Source organism: Corvus cornix, chromosome 2, assembly GCF_000738735.6.
Source record: "Corvus cornix cornix isolate S_Up_H32 chromosome 2, ASM73873v5, whole genome shotgun sequence".
NCBI lineage: Eukaryota > Metazoa > Chordata > Aves > Passeriformes > Corvidae > Corvus > Corvus cornix.
Window position 1 is genome coordinate 19,110,414 of NC_046333.1, and position 26,530 is coordinate 19,136,943.

Genomic DNA, 26,530 nt, shown 5'->3' on the forward strand with positions numbered 1-26,530 from the left:
GATATATGTCCTGTCTAAAAGCAAAAAAGTAATGGCAATGGTAGTTGAAGGAGCTGAGTGATAAACACGCTAAGAACAAAACAATATGCTAAGAACAAAACAAGGTCCATTTCTGTAGGGTATGCCCAGCCCCTGCCCTGGAGGGATGTCTGCTGAGATAAGGAGATTGCACAATCGGCCAGCAGGACTCCCTGGAAAGACAACCACTTCTTTGGTCACACCCAGAATCCTTCAGGAGACCCTATGCAGATCCTTTGTAACCCATTGGCCCTTACCCCCTGGAATCCATCCCCTGTATCCCTATAAAGCCAGCCCTCTGCCCCTGCGAGACGGAGTTGCTCGTCCCTGGCTCCCCTTCGCCGGAGTATGGACAATAAAGCTGCCTTGTGTGGAACAGCTACACGAGCCTCTCGTCTCTGGTGTGGCCTGGCCTGGAGGCTGCCCTGCAGAGCTGAGCTGAAATCACCACGAGCTGATAATCACTAAAGAGCTGACAGCTTCTGCAAGGGCCCTCCTAGGCAGCAGCTGAGGGAAGACACCGGGCCTCGGGAAGGCGATTCCTTTTGGGACCATCTCTCCAGACCGGTCACCTCTTCCTCGGTCAGAGCTACTGACCCATCACCAGCTGTAATACATTTCTTCAAAGATTACAGTATGAACACAAAGATACTTTCTGACTTAGTTAAGAAAGAGCTATTTTGGAGACCCCAAATACCCTAGCCAAGAGACAGGACTAGTGACACAACATGTTACTCTTGTCTTACCTCTATAAAGAAGAGACTAGCTGCTGATGTCGGATGATGGTACATGTAGGCAGTCACGAGGATGGCTGCAGCCACAATGAGGACCAGGACCAGAATGCCAACAATTAAGCCGGCATGAAGTGTTCCACTTTTCTTCTCCGCCGCACTGTCATCTGTGGAAGCTGCACAAAGAGCACACTTAGCACAGTAACTTATGCCTTACCCATTCCATTGCACAGATGGCAACTGAGCATTTGCTTTTTCTGTGTTACATAGACCTCATTTTCTACAGCCCATGTTGGAAAAAGATGTTAGATGTCTCTTTTCTACAACTGGATACTCTCATAATCTTAATGAAAAGACTTTCAAAGGTTTCACTGATTTTATTTCAATAAATAATATTAACATCCTTTCTTTTGGATGTAAAATGTACAGTCTGAAGATCTTAATTACTTTCATAAAAAATTTTGCTTTGGTTTCTTTATAAAATTATTGCAATTGTCTCACAGACAAAAAGTACCAACTGAATACATTTTTAACATTGCATTTTTCTTTAAATATTCCATTTGAGACATGCCACAAACCCTTGTGAGGTCTAGCTATTAAATATATTCTGAAAGCCTCATTCATTAGCTTGTAGGAGAGTTTGGAACCACTCTTTGCAACTGAATCAGAGAGCCAAAAGTGCAACAGATGGATCCTGCAATATTTTGATCTTGGTCTGAATGGAACACTCATCATACCAAAGTATTACAGAAGACCATCCATTTACTAAAATTGATACCAGGAGGCCACTCATGCTATGCTTCTGTCAGGATAAAAGAGGGCTGTCTCTGTCACACAAGCAACTTGTCAGCAGTGCTTCCAAATAAGTGACTGAAAGTCTTTCAACAACAGCGTAAGCTTTGGGGGAAAAGTTTCTTAATATATCAACCAATACCTGTAGAACTGCTTGTTCTTCATCATACTCTTCCATAAAAGAATTACTGGTCTGCCCACATCAGCAGGCAAAAGAGCCATTCAGAAGTCCTAGGTTTAAGAAACACCAGTAGAGGAACACAAACTTCCATTATCCTCCTAAGGGTTCTTCACCCCAGGGCAGTGGTCACAGCACCAGGCCTGACAGAGTTCAAGAGGCATTTGGACAATGCTCTTGGGAAGATGTTGTGACCCTTGGGGATGGTTCAGTGCGGGGCCAGGAGCTGGACTTGATGGTCTTTGTGGGTTCCTTCCAACTCAGCATACTCTGTGAGTCTGATATTCCCACTGCTTTCTGCTTTTCTAGAAATCCTTCTAATCACTTCCATGCCTTACTCCATATGACACCTGTCTCTGGTCTTGCTTAGGAGAAATTTTCTTTCATTTCCACTTTTAAATTTCCTCTTACCACGCTTGTTTGGCAAGCTGGCTATAATGAAAATCACTGATATCTGCAATCATCCTTTTTGCTGTGCCATCCCTTTGACCTATTTGGTTGTCTTAAAGTGTTATGTTCTCTGAGGTCAGGGACTCACTTTTATTTGTTCTCTGAAGACAGATATTGGGTTATGATTATCACTTCAAACAAATCACTATTATTGTTATTAATAGTAAAAACAACAATAACAACAACAATAGCAATAAGTGTACATGGTCTTTTACTATTCATCTGAATGGAGTAGAACACTCCATGCTCATGTTAAAATAGAGAATTGGAAAATAATAGAAGAAAGGCATATTGATGCAGGTAGTGGTAAATGCCTTGTGTGAGGGGCAAAAAAGAGGAGCAGTTAATGTGAGTGAGTGTTACAGCTCATGCATCCATGTATGGCAGCACATTTCTCACCAGACCAAGGAAGGCTGCATGGCTCGTCACCCAGCAGATTGCATGGCACAATTGCAACAATAGGGAGAAAGGGAAAATGAAGATGCATTATCTTAGCCAAGACATGTATCTGACTATTACTCCATGGAATAGTTATGGATCTTTGGGGGCAAAGAAGGGATTCATGTACATATCCCTTGTTTTTGTCCATATTTCCTCAGTCTTGATTCAAGACAGTCAAAACCCCACAGCACTGCTCTACTCTTTCCCACAACATCAGCGACACTTTGTGGACTAAGGACCTGAGTAACAGAATCAGAGGATAAAAAAAAGATCCCAATAAACTGGGAAGTTAACTAGGGTGTGGGAAGCATTAATGATTTTAATAAAAAATTGCAAACATGATCCCCACTTAGGTACAGCCTAATCCTGAATGTATCTTTCTTTTTAAAAGTTCATGAGTATATGTTCACACAGGAACTTCAGTTTTAATTGTAATGATTTTGGACATGAATTTTGAGTTTATGCATGAACAGGTCCAAGAACCAGGTTTCTCCCTGACTAAATCCCACAAGGGGATTTCCTTTGCTTTCTTGAAGCTTAGTTCACACAAATGTATAGGAGATTTTGAAACAGAAAAGTAGCGTCAGCCCTGTTTGATTTTATTAATTTTAAATTTTTTTTTAGCACACTACATACAGTGAAAATTCCCAGGCCATACTTTATATTGAATTAGAGGAAAGGAGATAGTACCTAGAATCTGGAAGTTCTATTTTCAAATTTTCAAAATTGTCCCCCAAAGGGTCATTAAAATACTTCCTAGTAGTTAGAGCACTAAATAAAAAAGGATGCAAAATTCATGGAGGAGACAGGAAAGAAAGGTGGCTCAAAATGAGGCTCCTCTTATTTTCAGACAGTAGAATTTTTACTTGACATAGCCATTAATACTCAGAGTGAGAACAGATGAATAGAAACACCAGTCTTAGTTTCTGTTCATGCACTGCAACAATATTTAATACTTGTACATATATTTCAAATTGCCATACAAATGGAAATTAAGGAATTGAAAGGCCATCAGAAAAGGCCTGCTTGATTGTACATCCTCTTGGCTGGACTATTCCCACTGCTGAAGAGTTAGTTGTGAGTCACCCTACTGAGAAGCAACTGCTCCCTCAAAGGAGTAGAGGATTCATAGCTTGTTTGTCTCATAATTGTCTTTTTTACAGTTTCATACTCTATACTTCAATGTCACATTTGTGCATCAAAAACTATTTTGTCATTTGTACCCATTTTCAGGCTGATTTGCACTAAATGAGCAATTTGTATTGTTACTATGTTATAGTTGAAGACATAACATCATATTCTGCATATTAAAAAATGCTGGACTTCAGCAAAGGTCCTAACCACTCTGAAAAAGTCATCAATTTAATCCCTTTTGATCTGATATTTTCTCAGCTTTCAGCATCCAGCTTTGCAAACTAGAACATCATCTCTTTGAAACATCACAGGTGTCAACTGCCTGCCCAGATTTCTGCTAATCGAGGGTGGAGCTCTCGGTGGACATCAGTGCAGTGGGCAGAATGCCAAATGCAAAAAATAATGAAACAAAAGAAATGCTTTCCTTAAATTACAACAAGTTTAAGTAACTTGTAATTTCCATAATTGAAATTCAGTCCATTGACCCCAGGGCTCAAATACTCATGAGAAATTGATTTCACTCTCTTTGCACAGAGACAATAAACAGTGCTGTCAACATTGAAAATACTCTTTGCTGCAAAAATCAACTGTCAGTTCTTTTAAAAAGCCAGCAAGGGAAATAGATGAAAAAACAAGGTCTTGGAAACTTTTTCAGGTGTAGAAATCTTACTAAGATTATCACAGCACATCTGTTGTTCCAGGCAAGGCTAAACCCATGGGAGGCTATTTGTTTTATCACCAACCCTTTCCCAAAAGGACTATTCTCAATGGAACTTTCCCCAAACTTTCCTTTTCTTATGCTCAAGAAGCAATTGTTACTCTATATTTATAATGCCTTCTCAAACTCTTAAATGCATAAAACTTTTAAGCAGAAGGAGCCTGTTAATATCTCCAAGGTCAGTCTGCTTCTCATTAGGTGCTGAATGACTGGATGGAAAGAGCAAGTAGCTTCTTTTTTCCTAATATAAAGGCACATAATCCAAACATGAAATAACTGTTCTGCTGCTGGAATGTTGTTTAAAAAATAAAAGTGAAAACACAATAAAAATTTTCTCATTGTTTCCATGATAAACACATAAAGACTATAATATCTTTGATTTAAAATAACTGTAGTATGTCTCCAGTTGCTGTTGGGCTAGCTTCTTTTGGAGTAGGAAAAAAAAAAACTCAAGTAATGAAAATCTTGTCTTGCCATGGCACACAGGGAGTGTGATGCTGACTTTAACAGAACAAAGGTGTCTACAGAGACTGCTTTTTAGTGTTTACGAACTGCTACTTGCTGTTTGTAAACACATCGAGAATACATTGTCAACATTATTTTTCTCATAACTGCATATTAACCCTTGAGGTCTGCAAAATAATGAAATAAATTGTTTTTTATTATCTAAATTTAAGGTTTATGAAAAGTTTCCACTGTGATAGTTTTATATATGAGAAAACAAAATTGTGATACACACATTTACACCTTATATGATTTGAGAGGGAAAAGAGTTTAATTTCCAGAGATTACTATCTCTGTCTGTGAGAGCAGAGATACAAAATATTTTACAGGAAAACTGAAGAAAAATAGACAAACTTCTGGTACTTCCTGGCTAGAAAATTTCCTTTATATAAAGTCAAACAAAAGGGGAATAACAGACAAAAAAGTAGAATTTCATTGTGTAGACTTGGAAAATAAAATTTTGCTTCTCTCTCCAAAAACCATGGTGCTCCTTTTTACTCTTGCATTTTGATTAGATGGTAAAAGACCATCTGGAAAAACACCACTGGAGTCGAACCTCCAATGCAAACTCACTTACATGCCCATGAATCATTAAGGGATAAAAAAATACCTTATTTGACCCTCCTGACCGACACACAAAGCCAGGGATATAGATGATTTAAATAGCAGCAATCAGCCTGAAGATGACAACTCAGTACTAAACTTTGTTCTTTTCTCCCCTTTTTTTGCCAGAAGAATGAATTTTATACTTTTTGATCTGCCAAAGTGCAGAAACCTTCTCTTGCTGCATGATCTGGGATTAACATGCAGCTACAGATGAAGTTCACTCACCAGCCCTATTACATATGTCATTTCTAGCCTGGAAACTGCATCACTCCTATTTGCGTGACTGTGGGTTTGAGTTAATAGGCTCCTGCCAAGAGGGAGGATATAATGTTTAGTACAGCTGAGCACACAGGGTTACAGGTACAGTAAGCTCAACAGAGCCACCAGATTTTCCCCCTCTTCTGGGTCTCCATTTACATCTGGAATGTGAATCTACCTGGAGACTCCTTGCTTTATGGGGCAGGTATGTGGTTCCTCAAACTCAAGCTTTTTCCCTGTACATAATGCAGATTCCTGAAAAGATGATTGATGACCTGTGGTAGGGGATAAGGGAATGTGTAGTTGGAAGGATTTTCCAGAGACTCAAGGGAATCCCCATAAAAATTTTCTCTCTACCTCCTTTAGGAACAGCATGCTCTGGAGTTCTCAACTTATTCACAGTAATGGTATGTGATTTTCTTGATTTGTGGGTTCAATCCCTTAGCATTTGTTAACATTTTGAGGTTAAGCCATTGCTTTACTTGGTTTCATGATGATTTATAAAGTTATGGCTCAGCTAATGCTTTAAAAATTGATTTCCAATTGCATGTAAGAAATGAAAGGTGGTCTCTGAGTGAGAATATTATGAACTATAACACACAAAATCAGAATTCAGTGTCTGGCTTTGCTATCAATTTTCTGTAGGACCCAGGGCAACTCAGTAAGTCTCTCCAAGATTGATCAACTGCTTAGCGTAGTAAATTGATGAGAGCACATTACAATCAAATCCCTCTGTTTATAGGATGACAGTACTCTAAACATGCTAGCTAAGGGCTTTCATTCTTCTGCTCTAAAATATCACCTAATGCTACAACAGTTGTCATCTGTACTAATTCTAGTTTGAGCTGATTGAGACCATTTAAGCCATTACAATACTTAGTGGCATCGAACAGTTGGCATCATGAAGCTCAATATTGTACCATGAAGGACCCCACCATTTGGCCTGAAAAGGTAGCTGACTCAAATCCAGATGGGCAAAAAGTTAGCTATTCATAAGAATTTCAATTGTGTCACCCCATTGACTCCTCTTAATCCTACTGAAAGCAAACACAAGACAATAAGGTAAATCAGGCTGTTCCTGTTTAATCCTGTGTCTAATGCTTGTAGAGTTACTCACCAGAGTACCCACCACACCTTTGGGAGACAGAACAACTTCAGGTACTTCAATATCAATGCAAAATGTACAGCATTATTAGCCTTCCTTCACCTGGCCTTCATTTTACCCATTCTTTACAGTAACCGATGCACACCAATGTCAAAGCAGTGTAGAGAAGATTGGAGGAGGCTAATAACTGCAAAACTGGGTTAACTCCATGTAGAATAGGAAGTTAAAAAGACAGAAGATTACAGGATCTTTGTGTGCCCCAGCTGTCACACTGCCATAGTACTGTGACAGCAAAAGGAGCAGATGATAAGATAAAACACTAAGTAAAGCAGCCTTTTCTTAAAAGTTTATCCAGTTTTTTACATGTAGCCCTCCTTAAGATCTGCATTTAGAGCTACATGGGGTTTTCACATTAACCCTTTGATCTGGTACAAAGTCAACAAAGTGTAAATGTGTAACAAAGTCAGCAAAGTCATGGCAACTGTAGGAGTAGGATACCATATATCATTTTATAGCTGTCTTAGAAAACCAAAGAGAAACTAAACTAGTACGCTAGACATCGACATAAGTTGAAGCGTCTACACCTGTTTTTTTAACATCATGCTTCTTTAATGTGATATAAAATACTTAATATGATTAAATCCTCTCTTTTTCATGAGAAAAGAGTGGAAGAAAAGGTCTGCATCCTGGCTTGCAGGTTTCTGGACAGGAATGGAAACAAAACACATTAGCTAGGACACCCTGAAGAGAATTTATTTAAGGAAACCTTGGGTGCCTATGAACAAGATGCCCATTCTTAGTATGCAATTTAGATTTTTCTCTGTAGCTGGTAGAGTTTTTCTCTGTAAAAAAGAGTTTTTCTCTGTAGCTGGTAGAGTTTGGCACCCCTATAGAGTAACATATCCCAGTTTGGGCATGTCTTTTAGCATGACATTAATTACTTCCTCTTGCCTACTGCTTGCCACTGGCTAGGAGAAAGGCCTAAAAGAACAGTTTGTGGCTTCCTGGCTAACACCAGATGAGATGAAGCCTCTGGAAGATCATTTCCTGTGGCTAGGGCTAAGTTCTGCCAATAAAACAAAGCCATATCCTGTCAATCTTATCTTATACAAAGTCCACTTTAAAACATTTTTAAGCTACCACAAAGGTTATGTTTATAATTTTTTAATTTCTTATGTTTTACTTTAAAATTGGTGAAGACTCAGCTAATTCATAGTGACTTGTCAAGTGGAATCACTTGGTTTTGGACTGTGGGGTTATAATAACTTCATTTATGTAAAAAAAATACTTGTTTTGTCTAAAAGAATGGCTTATTTCTTTGGTGAAATAGTTCTAATTTTCTGAATCATTTAGCAAGTAAACATATTAGAAAGAAATAACTTATATGACTCTTATCAGGCTGGGGTTAAACGTCTTGCAGCTGGAGTTCAGAATACACAAGAAAAAAAGGACTAAGTTTTCTCCATAATTTGGAACAGCTCAGACTGTGATTTTTAAGAGAAATTAGGAAGAGAGATGACTAATGGAAGCTTTCCAGACAGAAAAAAATATATTGGAAAAAATAGTCTTGGGTAAGTTTATCACCATATATAAAGTGTATAAAAGTACCCTTTTTTCCAAAACTTCGTCTACATTTTGGTAATTTCTTACTGACTTTCCTAATATCTCAAAATCAAATTAAGCTCTATGTAGTACAATTGTTAATCCTGTTAGTACATCCCTGTTAGTTGTATTAGACCATCTTTGAAAATGTCCAGATGAGAGTAAAAATAGCATGATACTGACATTTCCTAGAACTACATAAGCTGGGATGAACTTGTTAACAAATAAATGAACAGCTTTCTTCCTCAGGCAGGTTTTCTTTTTTTGCACAGATTTCCTTTTTTTGAAACAGAAATTTCCATACACCTGGATGAATGACAAGTGTAGCATTTGTTTGATACCTGCTGTCCTACCGACATAGATTTTCCTTTTGAGTTTTAAAGCTGAAGAACTGTGGGTGACTCATAGCAATCAAATAATCACAATAGTGTCTAAAAAGGTCAAATAAAATGTCTAGATGTGCTGGCCAATCATCTAAATCATCCACCAGAGAGTTCTCAACAATAAAATACTGCATTATGGGATAGCCTTGGCCAATTTCTCACAGTTTTTATGAAAAATTAGGCTTTTAAGCTTTTAAGTCAGTTGTGTTATATTTTAAGAAAATGAAAAAACAACAGAATCTAAAATTAATAACAAAAAAAATTTGTACATTTTTAGTGCTGGACATCTCTTAGAACTTATAAAATGCTTGTTATTTTAAGGAGAACCAAGATATAACAAAAATTGTGATGGCATGCCAGCTGTGTTTTAAAATGGTTTAGGCATGTATGTAATAGGCATCTGTTATGTCTGTAAAAATAGAGAGCAGGCAGAAGAAACAAAACCAAGCGAATTTGAAATGTATTAAGATATGACACAAAATTGCGGATGGATTACAGCACAGCTGCAAAAGATTTTCTCGTATAATTAAAAGGTCAAAGCAGTATGACCAGAACAAAAAATTTAAATTTACAATATCTCGTTTCAAAAGTTCTAGACAAAGGTAAGATGCAGAATTTCTATGGAATCCTTTTGTTCTACCTAACCAGATATTGACTGCTGTCACCCAAGGACACATCAAACTATAGGCAATCATTGATCAAATATATCTTTGGTTTTCCATTATAAAGGGTTCCCTTTCATTAGAGTTTTAAAGGATTTAGTGTGAGAGAGTAAAGACCCTGTATTTGTGACTTGGAATAATCTACTCTTTATTAAAGGCTGACAAACCACAGAGAATCAAAGCATGTGCCTGCGGCTGCAGAGGTTTTATCTGAGTCTAATCTAGAGGACACTGGGAAATTCAATGCGTAATTGAAGATTCATCAAAAAGAACTTCTCAGATTAAAAGCTACGTTAACTGTGTGAATGAGGAATCCTAGAGTGTTGCTTCGCTTTTGTGTTGTTTGAAGTAACTTTCATTTTTTTTAAATTTCAAGAATAAAAGGAACAGCTCAAGGAAAATGAATAATCACATCAGGTGTTGGCTTGTCCTCCTAAAATGCAGCAGATTTCTCCGTGGAAATGAACTTTCTATATATAACTGATGCCTCAAACCCTACACCTCACCTACCAAGTAGGCCACAGCCATCCATCTCTAGCTCTAGGATTCAACACTTTTAAAGAGATTTTCTTTTCAGATCTTGGGCACAGAATAAACAAGTGAAAAAATAATCCTGTTGCAATTCCTAAACTGAAAGAAACTTGGACGTGTTTTCTAAACCCCACTTTTGGAATTGTTTTTCATATAACAGCATACTGTTTTGAGCTGTGTATGAGATGCTCATGATGGAGAGCTGCCTGGTCCTGGGTCAGCCACCTGCCATAGAGCGTTGGCTCACAGGGCAGGGTGTGGGCACAGTTCAGCCAGGAATACGCCTCCTGTACAGAGCAGACATGGAACAGGAGAATGAAGTGCTGACTATTGACCTCTAAGGGCACTGAAGCACTTTTCACAATAAAATAAAAAGCAATTTGATTTGAAGAGAGAAAGAAAGTTTCAGGGACATTTTCATAGACAAAATGCCTAAAAGCACCACCCTGAGTTTACAGATCACCTTATTCCAAGGGATCACTTATGTGTCAAAGCAATGTCAAACAACACCACTGCCAACAAATGGACAATTAAATGGCCAATACAGCATGTGACCAGCCTTGCTGTGGTTAGTGACAGCAAAATGACAGAGGGGAGACTGGCAAGGAAGAGGATGACAACTGCCCCCTGTGCAGTGAACAGATCTCCAGTTTGAGGGAAGGAGAAAATAATGGCTGAATATGACTGAAAAACAAATGAGAGCAAAACAGACCAACAAGCTAAGTGGCAGCTGCACTCTGTTTTTTCAAAACTTGAATAATTCTCTGCGAGGGTCCTGAGAAACTGCTATATCTCAGCTGTTATGGACTGCTGTATGTGGGACCTCTGCCTGTGATGTTGGGGTCTCCATGTAAGCTCTAGGTCCAAACCTAAGCTATGTTGTAGATAAATCTATATTCAGTCCCATCTCTGATGTTGCATCCTGGACCAACACCGAAGGAGCTTGTCTCCAGTCCTGTCCATGGACCATGCCTCCTTGGATGGGCCTTGGAGCTGTTTATCCTTTTGCTGCTGCAGAATCCCTGTGTAGACCTGGTTCATCATCTCACCTTCTCTTGGACCACTGATGGGAGATGCTTCCTCTGGTCCTTCCTGAGCTGTTGGCAGCTATGCCACTTTGCCACCTTGCTGTTCCCTTCCTGCCTTGCCAGCCTGTCTTCCTGCCTTGACCCTGGGTCTGCCTCATTGCTGCAGACTCAGCTGAAGGTCACCAGATCAGGGCTGACCCCAGTTTCTTCCTCTGAGCTGCCCTGTTCTTTGCCTGTGCCCATCCCCTATTCCTCATCCAGGAGGGGGAGAAGAAGATGGAATGCATGGATTCTTCGGTGAAGAAGAACCTGCACACCTGCAGTCCAATCAAGCTACAAGTTCATGAAATGCTGGTATGGACATGGTTTCACCTGACAAATATGTTTCAAGAGATACGTCTGCTATAACAGAATGGTCAAGTATTAGGAAAAAAGGACTCAAAGACAGAGATTTTAATATGGCCGAAACAGATAGTATTGTAATGCCAGTTACGTATACCAGACAAAATCAAAATCCTCCTGTATGGCAACCTATGGACCATCAAGTTATCAAAGATTTAATGGATGCAGTAAAGAATCGTGGACTGGGAAGTCCATATCAAACAACTTTTGAGAGGCACATTTAACAATTATGATTTGGTACCTTTTGACTGTAGAAGTATTGCCTCGACAATTTTTACAGATGCACAACTCCTGCTATGGGATGCAAGATGGAGAAGAGCACTTTGTGAACTGAGAGAAAAATACGCAGGAGGACCACATGCAGCTCTCACATTAGAGCAATTGGCTGGTGATGAACCTCATGCTAGATCTGAAGATCAGGCAGTGGTTTTGCCTCGAGATGTACTTATAGATATCAAAGAAGCAGAGCAAACAGCAATCTTACAAATTCCACCAACTGGAACCCTAGAAGGCATTTACACAGAAGTGAAGCAAGGTATTGCTGAAACTTTTACCTCATTCGTCAATCGTCTAAAGCAAGCCTTGGACAGACAAGTCAGTGATGAAGTGGCAAAACCACATCTGCTACAAGGTCTTGCTTTTGCAAATGCTAATGCAGAGTGCAAATGTATAATCAGTGCTATACCTGGTCATGCAACCATAGCTGAAATGATAGAAGCAAGCAGTAAGGTGGGCACACCTCAGCATGTTGCAGCAGTCCAAGCAAATGCTTTTGGACAAGAACTTGGAAAACTTCTTAAAGAGCAAGTAGCAGCATTTCGTTCAGATCTACAATGAAGTAACTTCAGAAGTAATGGCAGCAGAACCCTCAAGAAGGCCATGCTTCAGGTGTAGAAAATTTGGATACATCTGAAGATTTTACCCTGAGTCTGCAAAGGATACAAGAGTACCGAATCACTGCGCAAGGTATGGCGCTTAGAACCTGCTTCAACAATCTGCAGGATCTACAGTAGCTCTTAGGAACAATAAATTCAAACAGGATAGAGTTGGAGAACACCAATGATGGACTTGCTTTAGTTTTTGACTTGCTAAGAGGAGACTCTGACATCATGTCTCCCAGGACTCTTACTCCTGAGGCTCAAAAGGCTCTTGACAGAATGGCAAATGCCAAATACTCATTTTTTGGAAAATATAAAAATATCCATCTGCCAGTGGATACATTTTCCAATGCGGTTTTTGCTTCCCTGCACACAGGAGAAATAGTGAAACATGCATGTCAGCATTTTCTGCAAGCATTTGCATCATTAAAAGATAAAAACAAACAATAGTCTAGCTTATATAGCAAAAGAGCTACATAAATTCTTAATGAGTTAGGGTGCATGTCACTCCTTTGGTATTCCTCATTCTCCTACAGGGTAAGCAATTATTGAAAGAACACACCAAGCTTTAAAATCCCCTTTTGGTTAAACAAAAAAAGGGGGCAGAGGCTATGCCTCAAATGCGCTTGAATAAAGTGCTGTACGTTTTGAATTTTTTAAAAACAGTTTTTTTTGCAGAATTGAATTTGCTTATAATTAGACATTTTCCAACACCATATAGGCAAAGGCAAACCCTTTGGTTTAGATCAGAAATCCAGAGACAGGGAAAATTGAAAGTCCATTTCAACTAATAACCTAGGGCAAACGGTATGCTTGTGTCTTAACAGGTGCACGACTTAAGTGGATTCCAGCAAAAAACGTGAAACCTTTTCAAGTCCAGAAACAAGCAGGAATTGACTCTGGGAACATGGAGGCAAGCACGCAGATGTGAATCAGTGTCAACACTACTGTCGATGCCACAGACATCAGTTGTCTTTCTGTGCAAGAACTGTGGACTGAGTCTTATGTAAAAAGTGGGAAAGTTAATGGTGTAAATTTTGCATGTAAGAGTGCGGTAGAAGCTGTGTTACAGATCAGAGATTCCTATGTGGGATAAAGCTGTTGAGAATGAAGCTCAATCAGGTATTACACTTGTGCACTATCATCTCACTGATTGCCTTAAGCAATGCAGCTTTCCCAGTAAAACAACCAAAAGAAAATGTCTGGGAGACTCTGGCCAGTGTATCAGGCTTAGATACCATCTGTCTAACTCGCTCATGCTGCCACACTTGGCTACCTGTTCCCTTGACCCATGAGAGAAACTTGGTGCTCCCTGCTTGGAAAGGCAATCAGAGCTAATAAGATTCCCCTTTATATCAGTGGAAATATGATTTATTTAAATTTGCTCAGCAAATCATCTTCTGCTTTCATAGACCATTCTGAAGCCTTCAGAAATGAACACACATCTTCCTTTCCACCTCAGCAAGCTCTACTTTGGCAATGAACACAGGCGCAGGTGATGTTTAACAACTCAGTCCTATTCTAATAGGGGAATTCTCATCCACTTCAAAGGGAGAAGGAGCAAACTTCAGGTCTCAGTCCTTGCACTCACAAAGAAGATGACAAAAGCAGTCCCCTGCAGAGCCTCATTTAACAGGGGCTTTTATTGGTATGACAAGGTGATCTCACTAACTTGCACAGGGAATGTGCATGGAGAAATGTAGGATCTCTATTAGCACAGACATAGATATAAAATGGGTATGCTTATTAACAAAATGTCATGTAATAATTCACTACTATGAATGACTTTATAGCACAGTATTATTATTTACAACTAGCACCATATACTCTCTTAATACAGTTAAATAAAACTGCATTATTATAGTCAATAACTGTATTAATACTGCATTACTAGTCAATAACTGTATTAGTACAATTAAAATTTACTTAATATGTCCATAATTGAACCTGCTCTTGTATTATAGAATTATAAGAAGCGTTGTAAATGTTTAGTTTCCTAAGCAGTTCCTAAACTTATTTGCCCTACTTATCTTCCACAGAGATGTGGGATGCTGGAGTCCCTTGAGAGTCTAGTAAAAACTGTTTCTACAATCTGATTTTGATTAATGACATTCAGTGGGGAATAATTTGACAAAATACTGACACTATTTACAGACCAAAAAATATCTCTTACCTCCATTATCTTTTAGGTGCAGTGCTATCTTGGTGTCATCTACAAAGGAAATTCACAGTTAGCTGAAGGAAAATGCATTTTTCTAGGTCATGAATCATTTTAGTAATCAGTTTCTAATGTCAGGGAAATTCCACAACAAGAAAATTATTTGGTGCTCAACTCAATGAGAACTAGATTGTGGTGTTTCACACTGAGCACTACATTTTTTTACCACTAAAAAAAAGCATTTATGAGAGTGTTAAAGCATCCAGGAGGATTAAAAAAACTTTCAAATAAGGGTATTAGAGTCTCTCTCATAATGTTCATTAAAAACTCATATCTGTTACATGTTCATACATAGCTTCAGCATCCTATCATATTAAGGACTATATGAACTGACATATGAAAATAAAGTAAGACAATGACTTAGTTGCTTTTTGAAGCATCTTGAAAAGGTCTACTAATACTAAGACCTATTTACTTCCATATCCCTCTTTTTCTTGTGAATTTCAATGAACAGAGTGCCAGAGAATATTCCTTTTAATGCAGTCCAAACGCTGCACTGACAGTTTCTAAACTTTTATTGCTTTAAACAAAACCAGCCTTTCTTATCAGTAGATTCCCACCTTGAAACACCTTCAGCTCAGATTTTCCTGTCACAGGCCACTTGGAAAATCTGCCTGTACCTAGTACTTTTTCTTGTGTTAACATACAGTTTCAACAAACAGACACACACATGCACACACACATATATTATAGATGTTACTTGATTAATCTGAGTTAGCTTTCTTGCCCAGATCAATTTCCTCCAAAAGCAGAAAAGCAGGATATTCCAAGCTCAAAAAGGCAAGATTTAAGCAGCCAGTGGTACAAGGATGAGGACTGACCCACCTTTACTTACCCAGTTAATTTGGTTCAGAAGCCTAGAGAAACTATTTCACAATGAGCACTACATGAAAAGAACAGTGTCAACTGACTGAAAAAAATTAAACAGGCATATTTCAAAGAGGTTTTTAGTTTGGGTTATCTGTAATTTTCACCTGGCTAAATAGAATCCATACAAGAATTAAAAATTCATTAAGTGTGTGTTGGGAATTTCTTCTGGATTTAGCAGGGACCTTTACTGCTACTGTTTCAGAAGGTTTTGGACTATGGCCTGAATGTAAAGGAACATGAAATCTCAAGTTTTCTAGAAGTCTGCCTGACTTGTCCTTGCTTCTCCAGCAGCATCCTCTCCTCCAGCCCTCATCCCCCTTGCACCTTACTGGTGCAAGAGTGAGCAGTTTAAAAGCAGTAGCAGAGAGAGCCTTGACTGCAATGCCCAACTCCTTCTTCTGCCCCAGAGGGAAAAGGTCATCATCAACATATACTTAAAGGAAATAAATTTCTTTCTAAGTTGTAAATCACTTTTTTTCAAGTGTAAATATGCAATGTGTACATGTCACCTTCTGTGGGCAGGCTAGTTGGCAGGTGGGAAGTAGTGGATCCTCTGGTGGTTGTTAAAACTCTGAACCTCGTGGTGGTTGGCAGAAGGGTGGTGGTGGAGTACAGAGGTGTTTCAGTTGTGTCTATATTCTTCTCACAAATCTTATCTTTTGACTGTCGGGAAACAACAGAAACAAGGAAAAGAAAATTAATTCTCAGTGGAAACTGTCAAGAGTGAAGAATTTAATCATGGACAAGCTGCTGTGATAAAAGGAGTGAAAATAAACACTCTAGATCAAGAAATTTCAAGAGTTTTTTCTTTTAATTTTCCTTTTTTTTTTTCCTTTTCCCCTTTAAAGTACTCTATGCAGCATTCATCAAGATTTCTTTTTCCATTTATCTGCAAAATTTACAACTCTTAATTGTTAATGACAAAGTTTCAAAGTCAGCCCAGACTGTCAAACTTCTTATTTCCCTTGATCAGAGTTTAACATCTAAGTTCATAATTTAGATTTTCACTCTTCTATTATGAAAGCTCGCTGCCATCAATCGAGGTGCCATAAAATATGTTAAAAACGGTATGTGGGAATTAAATAGTTGCTCTTCATAGTGAACAATGTGTAGTTAAGTGGAGCATTTAATTAGGCTTTACATGCAATTATTACGGAGGAACACAAACATATGTGTAAAATGTCTGCATGTATTCAACCTATAGAATATTTATTTACTATAATAAAGCAATCCATTCACTATATACCTATTAATTCTACATAATATTAAAATGTCATATATCATTTGTCTACAGCAATAATTATATAAAACATAATTATTATAAAATGTAAAAAACAACAATAAAAATATTATAATATATTAGCACACTATAAATAACAATCATCATCATACAATAATTTAACATTTATTTGCTTGGGCAAATATTTTGATACAAGTATAGACTCCACTTGCTTCTTTTTTCCTCCCAAGTTCTGGACATTTTTAAAATTCTGCAGATGCAATGAATAGTTTCTTCTATGGTTCACACAGTTTTGCAGGAAAATACATCCAATTATCTTGCAGCAAATATGGGAACTACATCTGACTCCTGCTGTCTCCATTGATTTTAATGAGAAGTGGAGTACTGCAAATATTTATTTCATTTTATCGAGATCTGGCAGTCAAAACCCAGCGGGCATTGTCTTTCTTTTAATATGCACAGATATTTTATTGTTTTTTGTTTTACCAGAAACAATTTATTACATTAAACAAAGGTCCCAGTACCTGCAGGATAATTATTCTTTAAATTTCTTTGTATTTTTCTTGAAAAGTACTGTTAATTTCACTGATGCAATGCAATCAAAATTTAGCTCAAAGTTTATATTTAAAATAAACCTTACTATGAAAATCCTCATTATTCATCCTCTTGAGTGAAGGCATCTAAAACTAACCATTGTGTGCTAATTATTAATCCCTCACTGAACTCTAGCAGTCAGCTCAGGCATAATTCTGAAGATGCCAAGTAAGATGTTGCTTCTACTCCAGAGAGCCCAAAACCTGGACAGTGAACTGCCACCAAGTAGCCTGAAACTGTGCAAATTAAACTATTAATTTCTCAGATACAGTTATCATATCAATAATTTCCTCTCAGATCATGTACTAAACCTTGGAGCACCAGCTGGACTGGAAGAAGAAAGGAGAAGCAGAATGGGAAGTTACTGTCCTGCAGAGAGGTTTTTGGATAGCTTCATTTACAAGCACAACTGGGTCCTAGCTAATTATAATCTGGATTAAAGCAATACAAGGGTTGTGCACTATAACAATATATGCTCCCAGTATATTTCATCTTATGTTCTTTAAGAGATTGCTCCCCACAGACAATAAATCTCTTAGAAATTTTGCTTTTAAATCAGCTGATGACAAACTGCAAAGCTGAAGCTTCAAGGCCATGTAACAAGGCAGTACGTAGGTTGCAGTTATTTTGCAATTACAATTATAAGAAAAAAAATTTCTTCAATTAATCTGGATTTTTATAATTACTTCTCTTTGCTTCTACTGAAAATAAAACAGAATGTGCTTTTCTAACTAGACACTTGGGGCTATATTTTGCCCTGGGTTTCACCTAACATTTCAGAAGGTCTATGTTGCTGAAATTCATGAGGAAATTCAGCCTGTTCAGCAAAAATGGAAAAATAACCCTTTTTTTATGGCCACCAGAAGATTAAAAGTGCCATAAATTAATTTGTTCCTATTACCACAATCCCAACATGGAAAAAAACCCAAACCCCAAATCAAAAACACTTGTATCCCAACATGGAAAAAAACCCAAACCCCAAATCAAAAACACTTGTAAAGGGGCTTTTAAACTGGAAAAGAATCATCATCATTATATTTATAAATTTTTCTGGAAAATGAACTTCTCTGGTCTAAGAGTACCCTAAATAATTTTCAGAGGAGGCTCATGGTCCCTATTTAACAGCCTACAACTACTACAGTCAGGTAACTTTCTCATCCTCTCACTGCATCTCCATGAAAAGAAATCAAAATGCCATGTAGGTTGGTCATGTGAGGGCTTTAAATTTTTTTTTTAATTATTATTTTTATTTTATCTCTTTGAATTAATCTGTGTACTTTCTTCTTTATTAAATGATTTGGCCAGATTTCACAGTCAAAATGGAATGCCTCTTTTTCACTTGAGAATACTCTGGCAAAGGGTTTTCAGAAGAACATCACAGTTTCTTCCCCTTTTCTGGCAAAAGTCAGAGATATAAAAGAAAATCAGTGCAGGGGCACTGTTTTGGAGGAGGCTTTCTGGTTTTTGGGGTTTTGTTTAGTTAAAGTAGTTTCTCAAATATAAAGTTTTAATTTTTGTCTGTTTTATTCCCACAAATGGGGAGTGAAATTGCTCAGATTATTCTTCTTTGTTATGCCTCATAGAATTTCCCCTGAATGATAAATATAGTATGTCTTTGGCCTTGAAACTATGCTTTATAATCTGAATAATTTAATAAAAACATCATAACTATATAAATTGCCTCTGATGGGCTGAGGATGTATACTACTCACATACCTCTTCAGGGCAGCCACTGTCTACCCAATCTTGCCGGTGACGATCAAATCCACTGGAGCATCTTTAAATGATGAAATAGATAAGAGTTGTCCAGACGGAAATAGGAGGAAAAAAAAGAATAAAGGAAGGGAGAGGAACAGAACAGAGTGACAGAAAGAATAAGTAAATGATGTGATTTAAAATCCATACGATTTATATGGTATCACTTTTATTCAAGACGCTGTTGCTTACAGTATGAGTCACTGCTTTAATACACTTCAGTGAAAGGTGTTTCTATGAATGAGACTTTATTTTAGATTTAAAATTTATTTAAAATTTTTAAATAGGAACATCTCCCTTCCACTGGATAATTATTCTTAAGATGTCACTGACCCATAGCATTTTTAAGTTTGATGTCAATCACACTGATTTAATTTAGCTTAATTATTATTGTCCAGACTTCTTAGCCAGGAAAATTTAATCCCACAAAGGATGCAGTGAACCAGTCACTGGGTTTATCACGCAAAGTGATCTGAGACATCAAGGTACACATATAGCCATTTGATCAATGTTCACAGCTCTTCTGAACACTGTCCATGACAAATAGAGAACTCTGTAAAGCTGCTTCTACCTCCTCTCTAGATGTGGAAACCTTAAATTTTCTTATCATGTTTCTTATCAAATTAGGTGACTTTAATAATCTCTTTGCAATATCCTTTGTCTTTTGCTATACGTAACAAAGAAATTTTTAAGAAACTTGTAACACTTTAGTATAATGATTCCCCTGGAAATCCCCATCTCTCAAGAGTGTTATCAGTGATTATAGAGTAAGTTTGTGTTTCTTAGACAACAGGTAGCATCACAATCAGAAAGCATTATTAAAATGGCAAGCAAATAACTAAACCATGATGTTCGTCTTTGAAAGAGATTCTTCCCAGCCATGGTGTTTTTCATTTTGGAGGGTTTGTTTTTGGGTTTCTGCATTCGTTTCCTGCAGTATTTTGTTATGAGCCAGGGTGATGTCATTTGGCACCTATGGTCGTAACTCACTTGAATGTATAAAAACAACTTCCTTGCTGTCTTTTAATAAGACTAGGCAAGCAAATAAGGCCACTGTTATGGTTAGCTGTATTTAAGGGTCATTTTTTGGTTTACAAAGAATTGAAAGATGACAGGACATGTCAAGTAATACCTACTTCAACCAAGGTAACAGGTTCATTTGGAAGAATGGAACACTGGAATTATTTTTATAGTGGGAGAGGATGTTACAAGAAGATGTAAGCAATGGTAACAACACACTTGGGGTAAGAAACATCTCCATATAATTATTCTGAGTAGAATCTACAAAGTTTTTGAGAAAAGATTTTGAGAAAAATGTTCATTCTCTTCTTATACCTGCATTGATCCCATTTTGCCATTTGCAATATTACTGACAGAAATAGGCCAACACTAAAAGGTGTAATTTTTCACATACTCTATAGCAACTAGCTTCTCCAAAAAGCTATGGCAGTTAAGAAGAGAAATGTCCAAACCAGAAGAGTATTTCAGAGAAATACAGGTATCTCCTTCCCAATGCATGAGGCCTCTAACACAGGAAGGACACCAACCTGCTGGAGCGAGTCCAGAGGAGGGCTGCAAAGATGATCACAGGGCTGGAGCACCTCTCTTATGAAGACAAGCTGAGAGAGTTGGGGTTGTTCAGCCTGGAGAACAGAAGGCTCCAGGAAAGCCCTATACAGACTTTCCACACTTAAAGGGAGCTTATAAGAAAAATGGAGAGAGACCTTTTAGCAAAGTCTGTAGTGACAGGACACAGGGAAATGGTTTTAAATTGAAAGAGAATAGATTAATATTGGCTATGAGGAAGAAGTTTTTTACAGTGATGCTGGTAAGTGACTAGAATAGACTGTCAAGAGAAGTTGTGAATGTTCCATCATTGGAAGCGTTCAAGGTCTGGTTGGATAAGGCTTTGTGCAACCTTGCATCTACTGGAAGATGTTCCTGCCCCTGTCAGTGGGGCTGCACTGAGTAATCTTTAAAGGTTCCTTCCAACCCAAATCATTCTGTGAATACAGACCCCTGGAAAAGTGTTTTCTTCTTGAAGTGTGAGTGAATCAGTGCTGTTCTGGGAGCTCAGTGCTTCTTCTCTTCTCTGTGGCGTTCTGTCTCCATGAATGTTTGAAAGAACAAGGAAAAACCTAACTAAGCAGAAAGAAATGATGACATGGCATTCCAGGTATGAATAGAACTTTTTTTTCAGTCTCCACTACTTTCCTCTAAAATGTGAAGAGCTTCATTAGCAACTTCTGTGCTCATCTCAAAGGAGGACTGGACTGATTTTCAGATATACTGAATACTCATAAATCCATTACATTTTATTCATACTGCTGTGGCTAAAATCTAATGGGTTTGAGGATATGCAGTACACCAGGAAACCCAGCCAAATATTTACACATGAAATCAAGCTACTCCATAAATTCCTCCACTTGAGGCAGTTACTGCAGTTACATATCTATGCTAATTCAAACCCAATGTACTTAGAACTAGTAGGGATTAAAAAACCTAGATTTTATCTTATATCTAAATGGTGTCAAATTTAAGGCTCCAAAGATTAAATGAATGAAAATGTATCCCAGGTGCACTCATTTACAGTTCTTAAGTCTTTTCTTACAAACTAATGAATTACAAGGGTGAGTAACATTTCTGGGGTTAATTTTTTTTCACTAGGAATTTGCCAACCACCAAAAAGTGAATGCAACACGGACTTGGAATGGCTCTTTCAAACATGTGAGGCAGTCTTGAGAAGATTCTGACTTAAAAAACATACATTAAACCCTGGGCACTGTTTATGTAATGTTTTCCACTGATGCATAGTGAGTCCAAACAATGTTATCAGAAAGCACCTTTATCAGGAATGAGATAATCTCCTGGCAAACCTATTTGTGAACTTCCTTTGAGGCATATATCACTTGATGTCAGCCATAGCAGCTACTATTGCTGCCTTGATGAGTTAGAATTCTGGATACTGTCATTTCAGTGCAGCACCCGCTTTACTGACTGCATTTTAAAGACCCTCATTTAGTAGTGTGGTGATAATTCCCTGTTGCCTTTAAAACATTGGAGCAGATTTGATTTGCTGTGCTGTTTATGCCATCTGTCAACATGGATGTTTCATAACAACTTCATTTTCAAGTGATGACCGAACTCAGCCCCTAGGAAAGCGATAATAAAGATGTTCTAGGAAATGAAAATTGGGATATTCATGAAATGCAAGGAATTTCAGGATTTATGTGGAACTCTGGAATACTGGTTCAGGGAGGAAAGGGAGAATTAATGTCTCTGCATGTATAGCAATGAAGATTTGGCATAACTAATGCAGCTGAGTAACAGGAAAGCTGTCAGAATCCTTTCAATGAACTGTATATAGCCAGAAAGGAGCTGGAGATGCCATCCTATCTAGCAAATGCCATTTACCTGTATTTGGCAGAGAATACTTAAACAACAAGAAATGTCCATTCAGTGCATGACATGAAATGCTTCACTCCTTTTCTTGAAGAGAGTTCAATGAGGATTGATGATAATGATGATGATGATAATGATAATAGTAATAATAATAATAATAATAATATAACCTGTGTACAGAAAATTCAACAACGTTTGACCTGTAAAACCTAGAAACATAATGGAAAATTATTGGGAAGGAAAGGGGCAAAGTCTGTATGGAAAAATCTTTTCACCAGGTTGAGATGGAGTAGGACAATCAAGAGCATTGAAATGCACAGCACATCCTTTAAACCAATAACTTCCTAGTCATTTTGGCTCTATAAAAGCATGTAAAGAATGGATTTTTTGGAAATGAAAGGCATTCCAGAAATTTGAAATGATTTTGTAAATACCATGTAATGATTTAGCTCAGTTAAAAGGTTTATTAACTCAGCTAAATAAAAGGTTAATCTGGAAAATTAAATAGAAAATTGAACAGGCAGAACTCTTTTCTGACTTCAACCATTAAGGAAGGACCATCACATTATGAAAAGATTAAGACAGTTGCTAGGAAGTTTGAATCACTAAAAGAAGAATTAGAACATTTTAAAGTAGAATTTCTTTCCAAGGTGAGATAGGAAGTAAAAAAATAAATATAAAAATATAATATTTAAAAAAAAAAAGAATTTTGTATCTGTCCAACTGAAAAATACTTCTAATCGTAGTGATTTTTGGAGGCAAAAATGTTTATCTTTGTGCTTGGTCTGGTTTTGCCTCCCTTTATCACAGAACAGGCTCCAATTTGGTTCCTTCAGAACAGGCTCCAATTTGGTTCCTTCATCCTTCAAATATCACTTGTCCCACTGTACTTTCTGGAGAAAGACTGAATTTTCCTTCCTTTGTTATTTTCCACTTTCAAATGCAGAACTTTATCACAGCTCGAAATGCTTATGAAGTTCATGTGAAGTGTCACTGTGAGTGATGCTGGCATGCATTTGTAAGGTATTTGAAGGGTATTTGTGCTTATCACCTAGCTCAATACACCTAACCATATATCTGAATTCAAGCATAAATGTATTCTCTGCATTTATCCTTTACTTAAACATTGCTTAATTAAACTGTACTTCAGGATAGGATGACAATTTGATTAGTCAGAAGAGGATTTGTTCCCACCTTGCTCTTGTAAAGTAAAAATAGCTGACTTAGCTGAATACAAGGATTTTAAACTAAAACCAGCCCATACTATTTTAATATTTATGAAAAATTTGAATGTTATGAAGGCATAGTTAATAGTTGATGCAACACTGAATTCCACCATTGTCTTAACATTGTGTGCTGCTCAAAATTTAAACCATTCAGGTAATGATAAGGATGATCAGAGTGGTACAAAGTTCAGTAGTCAATCTTCAGCCTGACAGTGGTTCCACAATTTTATGGGATGGAAAGTTTGGAAAAATATAGCTACATGTTCTGTAAAATACTCCCGAAACATCAAGTAAACATAGAAGTAAAAGATGTTAAAACCCAAGCTGTTATTTTATACAGAAGAAGACTGAACATGCATAAGCCTCAATATTTGTAACTCTGACACAACATTTGAATAGGCAGTAGGAAATAAAGACTCCCATAGGAAATCCTTTCTGTTGAAAGAGGCTAAGAATAAAAGTGGGATAAAAGACATAAATTTTATTTCCAATTCCACTAGAAAGAAAAAGAACAAATTCTGTTTAAAGTGAGACTTGGCAGAGTTCTGATTAAAGAAGAATAGGAGGATATTTTCTATAAACTTAACGTCAGTTACAACAATAAAGGAAACATGCTGAAAAGCAGATAAAGAATAAAAAATATGCTTTTGTTAAAGGCTCTGCTTTGAATAGTTAGAAGGAAAAAGACAGTGTAAGAGGAGGACCATAGAGTTAAATTTAGGAGATTATGGTATCAGAATTTCCAACCGAATCAGCAGAAATTTATACCAAATGTGTTCTCTGGGCAGGAGCCACACTGAGATCAGTCCGTGATACTAGATTATGGTCTCCGCTGTTTTGACTTTGTGAATTTGTACCTGCACAAAGTGGGTATAAATAGCTAATAGCAACAGAAGTTAGCAGAGAATTCTGATCTGTTGGCATTGCTACATGCTTTGCACACATGTAATTTCTCAGGGTTTGAGGCAAAGAGATCTGAAGTACTACTGGATGTTCTTTACATTCTGGTTATTGATCTTAACTAGCCCAATTTAGCCCTTCTTTCTAACATGATTGTCTGAACTATTTTCTATCTTTGAATATTCAGCTGACACTGACAGTCTCAGAAGTACAATTAGTGTTGCATACCCACTGATTTTGTCTCATTTTTAAAATAAAAGTATGATGGTTGCCTTTGGAGAAAATATTTCTTTTTCCACTTTAGAGATAAGGAAACAGAACATAGGAGACATGAAATGATCAGCTGAGATAACACAGAATTTGTAACAGAACCTATAATTAAGCCCAGATTTTCTGTAAACCAGATGAGCATGCACTATTTCACAGCTTCTGTGTTTTCAATAGTACTCACAGACATAAGAATGGTAGAACAGGAATTAAATTGAAAAACGTCGAGTCTCGGGTGGTGTGTACGAAGGCACAGATCTCATTCACACATTGCCCATGCTCCCTTCTTCATATTTAGCTACTTTAACTGGGATTTTACTCCCTTAAAAAAACTCACACTGATAATATTAACAACTACTAGAGTATTCGTGCCAGGAAAAAAATGACCTGGTGCCTAGAGATGGTGTGAAATGGGGCTGTTCACGTTTCTGTTATCACTCATGAACCCCCAGTAATCATACTGTGTACACCATGGCTGATTCAGTACTAGTGGGCATCAGCATCTGAGCTGCTGGAAAGAGAACTGCAGCAATGGTTTGGTTAGCCTGGGTTACTGCTCCTGCTATATCTCATTCACAACTCTAAAGAGAGTAAGAACTCAAAGGAAGAAGGAGCTATGGCAGGCAAAGGAGGCAGAGAGTGCTAAACTCTACATAATCTGATGTTTACATGCTTATAAAGGTATGTGAATTAGGGCTAAGAAAAACAGCTTCTGTTAAAACTCAATGAACTCTTCAGATAAAGAGCAAAAAATGGAAGGACATGAAACATCCTGTAACTGGTTATGTTCGAAGCAACTTCAAGTTCAGAAAGTTGTTTCCCAAATCAGTATCTTAATGCGTCTCATTTTTTATTCTAAAAGTGAGTCCAATTCTGATGTCAACATTGAGCAGGAACAGTCACCAAAACAGATTAACAAAGAATTACAGAACAGTCGGGGCTCCTCATTTTCTTAATTGTACATATTGATATTTGTTGTGATATCCAGCAATTTTATTAATGCTTCATGACAATCCACATATTAGAAGAGTTAATAGACCTGAATAGAGGGGGAACTAAAGATGACATTTAAGGAAGAATATTGATAAAATTTCATTTATTTCCCCCAAGTTGGGAATATCTTCTACAAGGACATGTGAGAGAGTCCCCACTGTTCACATGACTGCAAAGATTGAGAAATTTACATGCTATAAAAAAATCTGAGGACTATGTTGGGAAATGAAGCAGTCTGCTTTAGTAGGTTCTCCTAATCTCAGATAATCCAAAATTTATGAAGAGACATATGAATTTCAGATTTGTTTAAATAAAAATTTTTGGCGATGCTACATAGGAATATGTGTATAGTAATACATAAAATTTAAAATATGCTAAAAAAAGAGACTTTTCATTCATGGCACTTCCTTACAGAATAATATCTAGGAGGCTATGAGGCAAATATGATCTCAATGATGATCAGTTATATTGAGGAGTACAACCATAAGAGGTTAGCACTTCTGGAAAGCAATTAAGACAATTGTGACCATTCTATCTATACTAGGACAATAAACATGCCCAGAAATGTTCTTTGGCACTGAAGACTGCTGGCACACAATGGCCTGTGCCTGAACAAGCAAACTCTCTCAGCCTTGAAAAGAAGG

At 37.4% G+C, this 26,530-nt stretch overlaps 1 protein-coding gene across 1 annotated transcript in view; it reads right to left on the reverse strand.

The window, feature by feature from the left end:
• Positions 1 to 26,530, reverse strand: part of PLXDC2 (plexin domain containing 2) — a 262,129-nt gene that overhangs the window by 16,926 nt on the left and 218,673 nt on the right. Inside the window, exons 10-13 of the mRNA XM_039549163.1 lie at positions 19,060 to 19,120; positions 16,019 to 16,172; positions 14,595 to 14,633; positions 765 to 925 (exon numbers count right to left, since the gene is read on the reverse strand). Of these exons, the coding sequence (XP_039405097.1) occupies positions 765 to 925; positions 14,595 to 14,633; positions 16,019 to 16,172; positions 19,060 to 19,120 (415 nt within the window). The remainder of the gene's footprint in view (positions 1 to 764; positions 926 to 14,594; positions 14,634 to 16,018; positions 16,173 to 19,059; positions 19,121 to 26,530) is intronic.